General features: G+C 43.5%; 1 protein-coding gene across 4 annotated transcripts; it reads left to right on the plus strand.

Moving 5' to 3' along the window:
* Nucleotides 1–697: 697 nt before the first annotated feature.
* LOC138627397 (tubulin-specific chaperone cofactor E-like protein) lies at nucleotides 698–12,398 on the plus strand. 4 transcript variants are annotated; one of them, XM_069709688.1, is made up of 10 exons: nucleotides 716–783; nucleotides 1,450–1,529; nucleotides 1,955–2,021; nucleotides 3,556–3,704; nucleotides 3,820–3,962; nucleotides 4,482–4,663; nucleotides 4,978–5,234; nucleotides 5,331–5,457; nucleotides 5,539–5,655; nucleotides 8,931–12,398. In XM_069709688.1, the coding sequence occupies exons 4-10, from the start codon at nucleotides 3,566–3,568 to the stop codon at nucleotides 9,274–9,276; spliced, it is 1,311 nt and encodes a 436-aa protein (XP_069565789.1). In that variant the 5' UTR covers nucleotides 716–783; nucleotides 1,450–1,529; nucleotides 1,955–2,021; nucleotides 3,556–3,565; the 3' UTR covers nucleotides 9,277–12,398. The 4 variants fall into 4 exon arrangements, with proteins under 4 accessions (XP_069565786.1, XP_069565790.1, XP_069565789.1 ...); XM_069709685.1 differs by lacking the exon at nucleotides 1,450–1,529 and having other exon boundaries at nucleotides 698–783; XM_069709689.1 differs by lacking the exon at nucleotides 1,450–1,529 and having other exon boundaries at nucleotides 698–783; nucleotides 3,823–3,962.
* Nucleotides 12,399–13,215: the final 817 nt, after the last annotated feature.

Below are 13,215 nucleotides of genomic sequence, written 5' to 3' on the forward strand. Positions count from 1 at the left end.
AACAGGAAACTGGTCTATTTAAATTTGTATTTAAATTTAGCTGGTCATATCCAGACTTTCACTTCTATGGAGTATTTTGAAATTGTTGCATTGGTACTTGAACTAAAGGACCTAAATGCTTCTTCCATCACTGCTTTTGGGTGGAAGAGTCTGCACACACACGGTAGTCTCCTTCATTTTGAGCTCTATAGTAGAAATTATGAGGAGGATGAAGTAATCTTGGCTGCACACAACTGATAAACTTGGTAAGTCAAGTGCAAAAAACCAAAACAATAGATGAGATGCGTGACTGCCATCTGGTGGCAGCATGTGGTAGCGCTATTCTTCACCATTAAAATTACTGTCATATCAGTTGTGCAAATTACGAAAAACCTTGAACAACTTAAGCAAAATTAATGGATAAAGATATACATGAAATCCAGAAAAACAGATGTACATTTTTCATAATTGCATCAAATGCAATGTTTTTGATATTCAGTGGCTTCAATGTTCCTTTTCTTCCAAAATCTTATTTGAAAACACAACTTTTTCTTCGTTTTTTTAATTTTTTTTAATTCAGTTTATCACTCGATTGTTTATTTTGCCCATTAATGCCTTAATTATTTTCTGTGCTGCGTTTTTTTTTTTAAAAACAATAATATACAGTAAGAAGACCGGGAAAGAAAAAAAAAATAAACATGACATTTAAACTACGTCACTTCCGTGGAAGTAGGCGTGTCGTAAGGTGACAACTAACCGAAGAACAACAAAAACAAACGGAACGCCAAGGGGGTTCCGGGGACGGTGAGTGCAGCACTCTCAAAATATTCAGGATCAGTTACAAAATGCAACACGAATAAATTACATGCGGGTCCAACTTCGGAGGTTCCGACGGTGACTCGGTTTTAACAGCCACCGAAACATTTGAGCCGTTAAAGTCCGCTGCACCGCTCCACAGCCTTGTCACTTCAGACGCGGTGCACGCTTTTTTTTTTCCCGACGTTGACAGTCCTGTTTTTCGGGTTTGATGCTGCTTAAATGTACAAATTCACCCTTTGACGCAGTTAAAATGTCAACCATCAGTTTGTTATTGTGTGCGAGCGACGTAACGCGAACAGGCCTCGGCCATAAGAAGCCCCCGCCGCCCCCCAAACGACGCTCGCTATCAGTGACTCGAGTACTCCTTCCCGGAACCCCGTTCAAAAACTCCGCTGGTTTAATATTTGTTTGCTTATCAGAAAGTACCTGCAGCTGGTACAGTGAGACTTTTGATATTTTATGAGTCGTTGCAGGTCTACGTTCAATTCGGTATCATACATATATTTTTTGCTATTCGTTATTTTCTGAGAAACTCCTTATTTCAGTCTGGCATTGTTGCCCCTGAGTTGTACCGCTGGGGGCAGCAGCGAGCAGTTTTTTTAAAAAGTAGAACTTTTATTATGAAAACTTACTTCCTGCTTGTTTTGTTAGTCAAATTGAACAAAGGCCCGAAAAGAAACTTGCCAAACAATAATTTTCCAAGAAGTACAGCTGATGACGTAACGTGAGAGGTTTGTAAAAGGCTCTATTTTTCTCTTCCTTTAAGCAACGATAAGATCACTTCAGTCTGCCATCTGTTCAGACTAAAGTGATCTTTAGATTTAAAGATGATGTCATTGTCTTGATGACTGATCCCCAGCTACAATATCATCAATTGTTTTCTTAGGCCTGACAGGAACCCAACTGTCACTGTACCTTTCTTTAGTCAGCCATGTAATGTAAGTTTCACTCGTTCTGATGCAGTGAAGACCGTCTTCATGTGTAGTTTTTCATCTGTTTTGTACACCATGAAGTTATCTAGGACATTTTCTATTCGCGTGCTTAAAATATTGTTTCTCTGGTTCTCTGCTTTATTTTATTTTTTTCCTAAAATGCTTTTATTTTCTTCATCAAAGTTCTCATCGAGGTTGTTTTTTTTTTTTTCTCCCCTCCTCAGGGATGGTGGCAGGTGATCTGATGCGTTGCTGAGAACAATCTTTCCTTTGGTCTCTCCTACATCAGAGGTAAGAATCAGAGGATCTGTGAAATGAGAAACTATCTGTGACAGAAACATCAGACGCTCAGTCGTTTGGCAAACGCAGCAGCTCTGGTGGGCCGAGTTATAGATGATCAGATCCGATGCGTCTGAAACCGATAGGGCTGATCGGGCTTGAAGAAGGACAGGGCGCCTGGCTGCTGTTTGTGGTCAAGGTGGAGGTCATATATTCTGATATAAAAATTATGTCATAATAAAAATTAAAAAAATCGAATATTCCCACACTTCCAGTTTCCCACAGTTCAGACCGTCTTCTTCAAATGTCGTCATTTTTCTTTTTTTTTTTTTTTTTTTTTCAAACCAAGACTCAAAAAAAAAAAATCACGATTTTGATTTCACGTTTGCACAACCTCACCAACCCTGATGTTTCTCTGCTCCAGCTTCAGGTTCAGGGCGAAATCACAAATGCAAACGTGCCAGTGGTCACAAAAACACGCGTAACTCAGCATAACATTCAATTAATAACCACTTAAATCTTCTTATATCTGTTCAAAATGGCATTATAAAGTCATCGTTTAGGGTTGATATCGTGCTAATAGATGCTAAAATATATGGTTCCCACTTCTACTTCCACCACTTTCTTTTCTACTATGACTATTTAAGCTTTTTCTTTCAGAGCTGTTTCTATTTTTACATTTAAGGCAGTGATGAGATTTCGCCACCAGCTGTTAGCTGCCAACGGACATAGTGATTTCTGTCCTGTGATTATTTATAGTCCTTTTCTTTTACTTTATATTAAACAAAAAAATATTTGAACATTACTAAGGCTGATTTTCTGCATTTCTGTTAAACCCACAAGTGTCACTTCAACTGTAAATTTAAATAATAATGAAACTATTTGGCCAAAATGTGTTGCTCATGAAATGTCAGAAAATACTTAAACATAATGACGACACTTCCCAGACGTGTTAAAATTGCAAAACACAAAGATATTTGTGTTCAACTGATTTAAAACAAATCCAAACATTGGAAAAGTTAAGTAACTAACAGAAATAGTAACAGAAATGGTGTTTGTACCTGATTCGGTAGGAAACAGGTGACTCGGCGTCACGTTTGGTGGCGGCTGTGCACCTGCTCGTGTCAGCGCTGCTGCGCCTCTCACGTTTCTGTCTTCTGGGTTCTTCTGATGTTCATGAGTTATTTTTAGACCTTTTTTTTTTTTCCCAGCACATACGTCGAAAAAAAAAAAACATGAAATCTCTGTGAACGGGACTTTGAACTGGTTCAAAGTGGTGCAGCCATGATAAGTCTTGTTTAGTACATGCTTACACTGATACTGTTCAGCTGTTTACCCATAAATCTGTTTTTGATATGTATTTATTTGTTTGGATGTTTTACTTAAATTTCAAAAGCCTAATGAAGAAGGGGGCAGGGCTTATTAGCTTCAGTGAGGTGCCCTGTATATCTGCCTGTTTTCCTGTGAAACAATATTGACTATTAATGCTGCTTCAATCAAAAGCTAAAAAGTAATTTGTGTGTCTCTCCTATGGAAACCTGCTCAGGGCTGGAGCCATGGACGTGTCCTCTGACGAAGAGGAGGTGCACACCTTCGTCCAGGTCATGAGTGAGAAGTACAGCCCGGATAACTTCCCGTACGGACAAGGCATCGGAGTGGTGGTCCTGCCCAGACCTCCAGGATCCCCCGCGAAAGGTGAGACGTGACGGAGGGAGTTATTTCAGGCTCGTTCCCACCGTCACACCGAGTATGTGGAGTTCAGAGTGGAACGCTCAAGTCTGAGTGACGCGAGTGTTTTTTTAATGTTCAGCAGATCGCCTCTTCCTGCCGAGCATCCTGGTCCTTAACGACCGCGGAATCAGCAAAGCCGGCGACCGCTTGAACATCGCGGCTTTCTGCAGCCACGTGGTCGAGCTGGACCTGTCCTACAATCAGCTGAACGACTGGGGGGAGGTGGGTCCAGCAGAGGAGCTTTACTCACAAAGCATCGTATGCAGACGTGACCGCGGTTAGAGACGGATAAAGCTAAATTTAAATAATAAATAGGAGTCTGGGAGGGAGAGTGAGTCTGGCCTGGAGTGCCAAATGTACCAGTGGATATTAGAAATAAACATTATGTTCTATTTTAGTTGTCATTGGGAACATAAATGACTTTAATTGCTCTTTTGACAAATTTTAGTTCATTAAATAATCTTTTTTTTTTGCGTGTGTGTGTAAATATGACCATTAATTGCAGAATTTCCAACCTAGATTTTAAGTGGAGTTGGTTGAAAGTTTAATCACGTTTTTCTATTTACTTGTCACTCACAAAATATGGGGTTAAAGACACATGTAATTATTCTTTGTAAAATACTGAGTGTCATTTTGGTCTGTTGATGAAAGATTTGATCTTTCAAATATCCAGAATATCCAGTTTTAAACTGACAGTGTTTAAAAAAAAAAAAAATGTTGTTGTGGGTGGGGGGTTGCCAGATCTGCACCATCATCTCCATCATCCCCCACTTGGAATTCCTCAACCTGAGCATGAACCCTCTGAGCGGTGCCGAGCTGGAGCCCAGCATGGCCGACGTTTTCTCCCGGTTCCGACGGCTCGTCCTCATCAACACGCACGTCAGCTGGGACGCCGTGCACACGCTCACGCAACACACGCCGGAGTGAGTGACGCGGGAATCGCTGTACGATTAGGAAAGACTGGTATAAACAGTGTGTTTTCATGTTTGTAAAAAGCAGCGGTGTCTTGTGAGCTTGTTAAATTGTCTGTATCTAATCCCTGATGTAACTTCTTCCTCTGTTCTGCAGGCCTCCAATCAGAGAGCCACACTATTCATATTTTCTCCCTTTTCTTTTCAATGAAACTCCATATTTGCAGCCTGTTTTTTGTTTTGTTTTTCGTGAAAGATTCACTTCTTTCGGTACGGTTTGCGCTCAATGCCGCGGTCGCCGTTGACCTCGTCTGACCTCGTTCCAGGCTGGAGGAGCTCTTCCTGTGCCTGAACGGCTACGACAGCGTGACCGAATCGCAGACGTCCTGCCCGTCGCTGCGCCTGCTGCAGATCACAGACAACCAGCTGCGGGACTGGGCCGAAGTGAGGAAGTTCGGGCTGCTGTACCCCAGCCTGAGGACGCTGGTGCTGGCCAACAACAGTTTGGACTCGGTGGAAGACACCAAGGAAACACTGGAAAGTCTGTTCCCCAAGCTGCACAGCATCAACCTCAACAACTCAGGTCTGGAAAGCGGGAGGATTGAGCACGTTGGTTTTTTTGTCCGATATTCACTGCATGCCCTTAAAACTTGTACCGTTTTTTTTTTTTTAAATTCAGGGCTTAGTAAATGGGCCGATATCGAAAGGCTGAACTTCCTCCCCAAGTTGGAGGAAGTCAAAGCGAAGGGGATTCCTTTATTACAGTCGTACAGCACCCAGGAGAGGCACAGCCTCCTTTTAGCACGGTAAGACCGAAGCGTTCCACAACACAACATGTCTACTTATTAATACTTTATAATCCATCCACTTAATGAACCTGCCTGCAGGCTGTCGTCTGTCACGGTGTTGAACGGGGGGTCAGTGTCTAATGGAGAGAGGGAGGATGCCGAGAGGTTCTTCATCAGGTACTACCAGGACTGTCCAGAACAGGAGCTCCCCGAGAGGTACACGCACACGTGTGTTATGCACACGTTTCTAACTTCACACCTACAGTCGGGTGAAACGAGGATCTCTTTGAGTGATGCGTGTCTTTCATTCATCTACATTCGTGGCTATTACTGGTTCACATCTAAAAGAGAAGAGCGTGGACTTTCCATAACCAACAGTAACACTGAGCGAGGGATAGATCAGACCGCCACGTCTGGGAACTTAGGCTTGCAAGCATGGCCCCGCCCCCTTTTGGGGTCGTTATTAATAATCAACATCTTTGCAAAGCTGGAACATCCATCACCCGTTGTTAGAGAACTTCTGGGAACACCTGCCAGGTTTGCGACAATAATAACATCGCTGCTCTTCGTCCGCGACATGTTTACGGTCTGCGATATGAAATTTTTTTTTTTTGGGGGGGGGGGGGGCTCGAGCTCGAGGCGGTCTCATCATCGCCCGCGCTCCTCACCGACTGCATTCCACTTAACCTCGACCGAATGCTGGGGAGGGATTTGTGAAGGAAGGTGTAGTCCCTGACTGGGGGAAACTAACCTTTGGGAGACAATGCCACCAGTCTCTGCCTCCTCAATGACTCCTTTGTGCCGGGAATTCTCTGATTGGAAAACCGATACACCAGGTAGCAAGTTGAATTTTTTTTTTCTTTTTAGATATATATATATATATGTATACACTTTCTCTGTCAAACTCAAACCTTTAAGATGAGAGATGAATTTGTTGTCTGATGTCACTGTGCTCTTTGGCTGCGAGTATGTTTTATTAATTATGGCAAAAAAAAAAAACGCCTTTGCACACGAAAACCAAATATGTTTTTTTAAACGTTGAAGCCTCGTCACGGGTTCCATCACGTTACCTCCATCTTTTCATTTGACTTTCCTAGCTTGTAACCGTTGGCGGTCCCAGTTCCCGGTGTAGCGGTCCGGGGGGGTTAGGGGATCAACACGCGGGTGTCACGGGGGTGTCGGACACGCTCGGTAAGCAGCGAACACACCGCTATCCCCTTTCCCTCTCGGACGCGGCCCGGCTACCCGGCTACCCGGAGAGATCAGAGCCCCGCAGGGTGGGTCACAGCCTCTCAGGTGAACACATCTGACACTGGCCTGGCTTTGAGTAACCATAAACGCAAGTCTCAAACCATAAATCGGACCAACCGGCGGGAGGTGGGGGGGGGGGGGCAGATACACCTCGACAATTTTCTGCTAAAAGATACAGAATTGTAGATGATCTAGAAACGGATTAAAGGGATGTAGAAACGAGGAAACAGAAGGAAAGAAATGTGTCGGCTGGACGGGAAGGATTAGTTGCAAGGAAAGAGGAAGAAAGACCAAAAAAAAGAAGAAATCTGAGAGTCGGTGTATCCTGTGGAAGAAGTAGAGAGGCTCCGAAAGGGAGCCGGATCTGGATATTAGAGCCAATGTGGGACTGAAGTGGGGAAATCAACATTTAAACTTTTTAAGCTCTTTTAGCTGGATGGCCAAGAAATGAGAGAATGAGGTGGAGTGAGAGGATCTGAGCTGCTCCTGCAATCGCAGTAATTCGAACAAATTCAAGCAAACTTATTCTGCAAAAAATGCTGTCAACAGAAGCTGAGCTGAAAGTATTTTCATTTTCAAACAAAAGTAACTCCCAGTTTTCAATGTTTTCTCATCACCAAATAAAACTCGGAAAAATCTGGAAGTGACGAGGTTTGTGGGAAATGCGGTCTTCACGTTAACATTTTCTAATTAAGTGCTTATCATCAAAAGAAGTGATTAAATATTACTGTATGTTAAAATAGTTTTATCCACACGTCCAGTTGACAGAGACGTCACTTTGTTTGTGTGCATCCAGCAGGTCTATGTGTTGATTTAACATGAATTAAACGGCATCTGAAGCTTTTATTTTGAAAGGCTGATGTAGTCTGTGTTTTTTTTTTTCTTCTATATTACAGTCACAGACTATCTGTTCTGGAAAGATACGTCACATTTATGATTTTTTAAATTTATTTTTATTTTTTTACTTATAGCCAAATAGTTCATCCATTTTTGTTTCTTGAAAAATACTCACTTAGAATTCCACAAATGAGATCGTAATATTTAAGTAATCAAACACTTTTTTGATCGCAACAATCACAAACCATCTCCGGGAGTCCTCAGTCCCGGAGGGACCGACTTGGCTCCAACAAATGTTATTTCTGCTGCTACTTTCCGGGTAATTACGGAAGAATGCCGAAAAGACAACTGGAATGCTGCCTGCTTATCACCTGCAGCTTTACTTGTCCCATTATAACATTGCTTGCCACCTTAAATGAGGCCTTTTTAGCTAAATGGCTTCTCTTAGAAAGGCACTTTGTGTAATGTGGCCTTAGAGGAGAATTCCCAGCGCGGACGGCGAGTTCTGGCCCGAAACCCCGGGCAAGGGGATCGGCTTTGTCGAGGAGTTTTTGGGGAGGGAAGTGAAATTGCTTTGATTGGCCCAGCTGTTACAGTGGCTTTGAAAGCGCAGGCCTTTTCTCCTGGATTTTATTTAATCGTTCCCGGGTCTTTATCTCGAACGCGCGTTCCCCCGGGACGGCTGAGAGCTTTTCTCACGGCAAAGCAGCAGGCGGACAAACTCTGTGGTTCTCTGCCTCTCAAACCCGCAGCAGGTACCTTTCCGTCCACCTGTTTTTGTGCTCATTTAAAAAAACAAAAAACTATTTTTATCATGAAACAACCAGCAGAAATCTGGGGCGACGTCTGCGGCCCGAGGTGGTAAAGTTGAGCTTATTGCCGCTTTGTCCACGATGAGCTCAACACGTCATAAAGAAAGAATAACCCCAACGTCTCTGAGACGTACTGCATGTTAGCCTCATCTGTATTACCAGAGAGGCAGGTGCAGGTGAACACGTGAGGTGATGAGGTCGAGCGGAGATCCCTGACGCAGGTGTCGAAGGAGAACTTCGGCGTTTCCTTTTTCGGTCAAACTTAAACAAAAACAAAAAACACATTTTGAATCATTCACGTAAAAATCCTGCTTGTTTAGAAAGCCGCAGGGAGTTTGTACTTCTTTTTTTTTTTTTCTACACGTGCTGCGTTCAGATGGAACTGGCGAGCTCGTGGCCACGGCGTGGGAAGTCGTGCTCCCCGTGTGCTCGGGCGTTCGAGCGGTCAAGTCGTAAAAACGCCCGTTGCTAAGCAACGGCATCGTGGTCGGCGTCTAGAAGCCGCAGACACTAACAATTTAGCCGGCTAACAGCAGTTAAACAGTTAAAAGAAATTTCAAAACCGTGACAGGAGCTCTGCTTTCTTTCCAGGTACCACATCCTCGTATCCAAGTACGGCCAGCTGGCGCCTCTGGCAGAGGTGGACCTGAGCCCCCGCTGCACCGTGGTGGACGTCCGCTGGGGGGAGAGGGTGGAGGCGGTCAGCCTCCATCTGGAGCAGACGGTGGGCGACCTGAAGAAGCACCTGAAATCGGTGCTGCAGCTGCCCACCAACGGGATCCGGCTCTTCTACATCAACCGGGACATGTGCTCCGTGCTTGGACCCGAGGAGCTGAAGTGCGGCTGCCGGGCGCTCCACTCCTACCGCATCCGAGACGGAGACGAGATCCTCGTCGTGCCCAAAGCCAAAAGCCGCTGCAGCTCCTCGGATCTTTGAGTCGGGAGAGGGTTGTTGTTGGGGTTTTTTTTTCCATGAACGGGGGACTCCAGGAAGTTTAGATCCCGAAATATTCACTGAATACTAAACTTTGACTTAGATTAAAGAAAAAAGAAGAGAGTTTGATGTCCAACATATTGAACAAATTTATGCAATAGTACATAGTTCCACATTCACAGATTTTAACCAAGTTCTGTGCTTGAGCTTAAAGATAATAACGTTTTAAGATCCAGACATGATGCAAATGTTCCCTTTTAAAAAAAAAAAAAAAAGTAAAACGGCTTCCATTATTAACAATTGAATGCTTAAATTGCATACTGATTCAAAAACTAAAACCACTTCATAATTGGGAGTATTTGTAGGATTTAAAACCTCCCCTTGTTTGCCGCTGACAAGATCTTGCACCGTGCTACTAAAGAGTGTTTATTTGAGTGGTGAAAAAATAAATAAAAAAGCAATGCCCAAGTTTAGATAGAAATGAGGTATTAAAAATACCAGCTGCTGAGTGTATATTTGTAGTTTCAGTGGTCGTTGTTTCTGCAGAATTAATCAGCAGCTCGTCCACGTTTTCACTCCATGTTCATGCTCACTTCCTGTTTGTAGATGATGCAGCTTTTATGTCTGGGAGTACACTCCTTAAAAGCCAACAGCCAACGATGAACCTTAAATCCCGCAGCCAGTCAGAGTTGAGCAAACACGAGGTTTTCACACAAGTTTTTAATATGTCGGTGTTGCTTTTGCCAAAAGTTTGTGAATTGGGTCCAAAAAAAAAGAAAGAAGAATGATTTACCTTCTCGCTGTTTTTCTAACTCTTATTCGAGCCAACTGGATTTGCTGATTAGAATTTTTCTGGAACAAAAGTGTGCACATAAGTAACCGAAATCTTTCCTTGCTTCTTCTCGTTACCCAGATCAGACTATTTCCCGTGTCTCTTGTTAAATATCCCGAGATAACCCCCCCCACCGACCCCCTCACCCCCCGGCTGATCTATTAAACGCCGTGTGTCGGGGATAACGTGGAGCACACGGCCGCCGCTCAGTCAGGACTCCCTGGCAGAAAGACGAGACGCGTCTGAGGTGAGCTCGGGTCTGGGACGGGAAAAGAAAAAAGAAGGGAGCGTTGACGCTCGGGTTACCGCAGGTCTTCTGGCCGTCCAGCTCTCCATGAATGGAGCAGCTGAGAAACGGTGAGGCCCGGTCGGTATGGTAACCACACACCAGCTGCTGTGTCACGGACGCTTCCGCCGCGGTTAGGTCACAGCGGGTTCACCGTTGGGCTCCCGGCCCTCACCGGCCACCCCGGCCACCCCGGCCTCCGCTTCGCATCCGTCTCGCCGACCTGACGCCTCCGGCGGGCTCGTGAACTTTTCCGTTACGATAACTTATTTTCCCAAAATAAAATCTTCAGCAGGTCCTTTTGCAGTGCAGGAGTTTAGAATCGGTGACACCTCCCTCACGGAACATTTCCACAAGCTTGTGGGGGTTTTTTTTATTTTACTTTTTTTCTCTTGCATGTCGACTGTGTTTCACCAACAGGCACATTGCAGATACCGTCGTTTAAAAGGCAGCTGTTGCACCACCGTGTCATCGTTTTTAAGCATCCTTTGGTAGACAAGTGAGGTGAAGTTGGAACTGCGGCTAAAAGCTGCACGTCCACAAAGCCACATCGGTAAAATATCTGTTGGTTGTTGTTGTTGTCCTCGTTGTGATGTGATCACACAGTGGCTCGACCATCTGGAGATTTAATGGAGCCTTTGTGTCACCTCCTGTCCTGAGGAGGGGAGAAATATATTCGCCTCGTTTCAAAAGCAGGCAGAGAACATTGCATTTGAATGTCTGTGACTCCGTACAGACATGCCGGAGGACTCGGGAACCTCGTATTGTAATTGCCGGGTTGCTTATCGTGAGCTCGTCGTGTGCAGACTGTTGGGATCTTAAAGATTCTTTTGCCTCATAAGGCTTGACTGTTTTGCATAAGTTGATGCTGACGAACCCGTTCGCCTTTCACAGGAGTCGTTTCGCTTTACACTGGGCCCGATATTACGCAAAAAAATAAGGAGCCGTGTCTCTTAAAGGTCTTTTGGTGTTTTGTTTTTTGTATTTTTGTATTTTTTTTTGGTGACGTGTCGGGTAAATCGCTCGTGTGATAGTTCTTTAATATCGTCAGTAATTCGACCTGCCGGGACAAAGTCTTTCACACCTTCGAATGAAGTTCAGCTTTGTGTTATGAAGATGCATTCAGGGGCCGTAGTCCTGTCGCAGCTTTACCGTGACGTTTGACGCAGACCCGTCGTGTGTGTGTGTGTGTGTGTGTGTGTGTGTGTGTGTGTGTGTGTGTGTGTGTGTGTGTGTAGTAAATAACTGGAGATCTCGTTTTATTGCATTAAACTATATTATGATGAGTGGGAAATATTTGGGATAAGCGTGACGCTTCTCTTTTGTCTCGGGGTGAATCGCTGAGTTGTGTGGTTGGTCTGCATGTTTCTGGTATTTCTTTTATGTTTGGTTGTTTTTTCAGCGTTTCATTGTGTGTGTGTGTGTGTGTGTGTGTGTGTGTGTGTGTGTGTGTGTGTGTGTGTGTGTGTGTGTGTGTGTGTGTGTGTGTGTGTGTGTGTGTGTGTGATGTCATTTTCAGGGAAACGATGTCATTTGTCGTACCGTCCAGCTATGACATCATTACGTCAACAAGTGGGAATATTACCATTATAACGATGGGATTTTGTTGTTGTTATCATATTAAAAATGACACTGACATTATTATTATTATTATTATTATTATTATTATTAATGATACGACATGGCACACCTCCATCATATGGACATTTGTAATGTAGACGTTATTAATTGTGCTCCTGTCACCATCACCTCTCTCCTTCACTGATACCAAATACAGAGTTTATTTACAGATTTAAAAAGTTTGAAAGTTGATGACCTGAAATAAGATTTGCTTTGTGGTGTTTCAGATTACGGTGTTTTAAATTATATCACGTTTTCTTCTCGGTAGTTTCTCTTGTGTCGATTCTCCTTTGCTTTCTTCAGATCATGATGCTATTTCTAGAACCGTACTGTGTAATGGGGCTTTTACTTCTCCGAAAAGAAATAAATTATAATTATACCAGTTTATTGCTGCGTTACGTTTCTGTAGTTCAGGCAGATTCATTGAGTCTGCAGCTGTGTATCAAACACGCTCTCTGCATTAGAACAGTCTATTTGAAATACTTCTATACGTTTTTTGTTTCTTTTTGCTGCCGATGTTTCATTGCTCTGCCAGGTTTGTGCGGTTGTTGTTAATCATGAAGGCACAGGTGAGGGGAAGTTTTCCCCTCCATGTTATTTATCCCTCTTCGTTGGTATCCTTACAGATGTTCTTCCCGCCAAACCAGACGTCACTTTGCACTGATATTACAGATACATCTACTTTCCTCCACAGATCATAATGCCTTTGTGAAGCGGTGATGTCCAAGTCCTCATGGATGGTTTTCCTGAATTGGTTTTGCTGTATGGTTCCCCCCCCCTCCTCCCCCCCGTGATGATTTTAGCTGCTGCTACTGTCTCAATGCAAACTCGAGTGTTTGACATCGTTATTTCCATTTAATTTTGGCGTAATTTATGAACTCGTATGCTTTTTGTCAAAGTACAGAACAACAAACATTTGTGTTTAAAGCTTGAGTTGCTGCAACAATCAGTCCCTCGTTTTCCATCCTGGTCTCCCTCATTTGCATATGCGTAGAAGAACTGACTGAATGTGTACAATCGATTTGTGTATTTTTATCCAAATATTGCCACGTCCTCAATTAACATGTTTTGATTTTAAAAATGCATAATTCATATGACACTTGTATTACTGCAAAACCTTATGAATTAATATCCTAGCCAAATATTCAGATTAAAATCAGCTCAAAAATAAATGAATAGTCTGTTTTACGTGTTAACTAGACCA

This window comes from Brachyistius frenatus, unplaced genomic scaffold (assembly GCF_029030835.1).
Source record: "Brachyistius frenatus isolate BFR_SWC_R1_liver_20210118 unplaced genomic scaffold, ASM2903083v1 Contig_84, whole genome shotgun sequence".
Classification (NCBI taxonomy): Eukaryota; Metazoa; Chordata; class Actinopteri; family Embiotocidae; genus Brachyistius; species Brachyistius frenatus.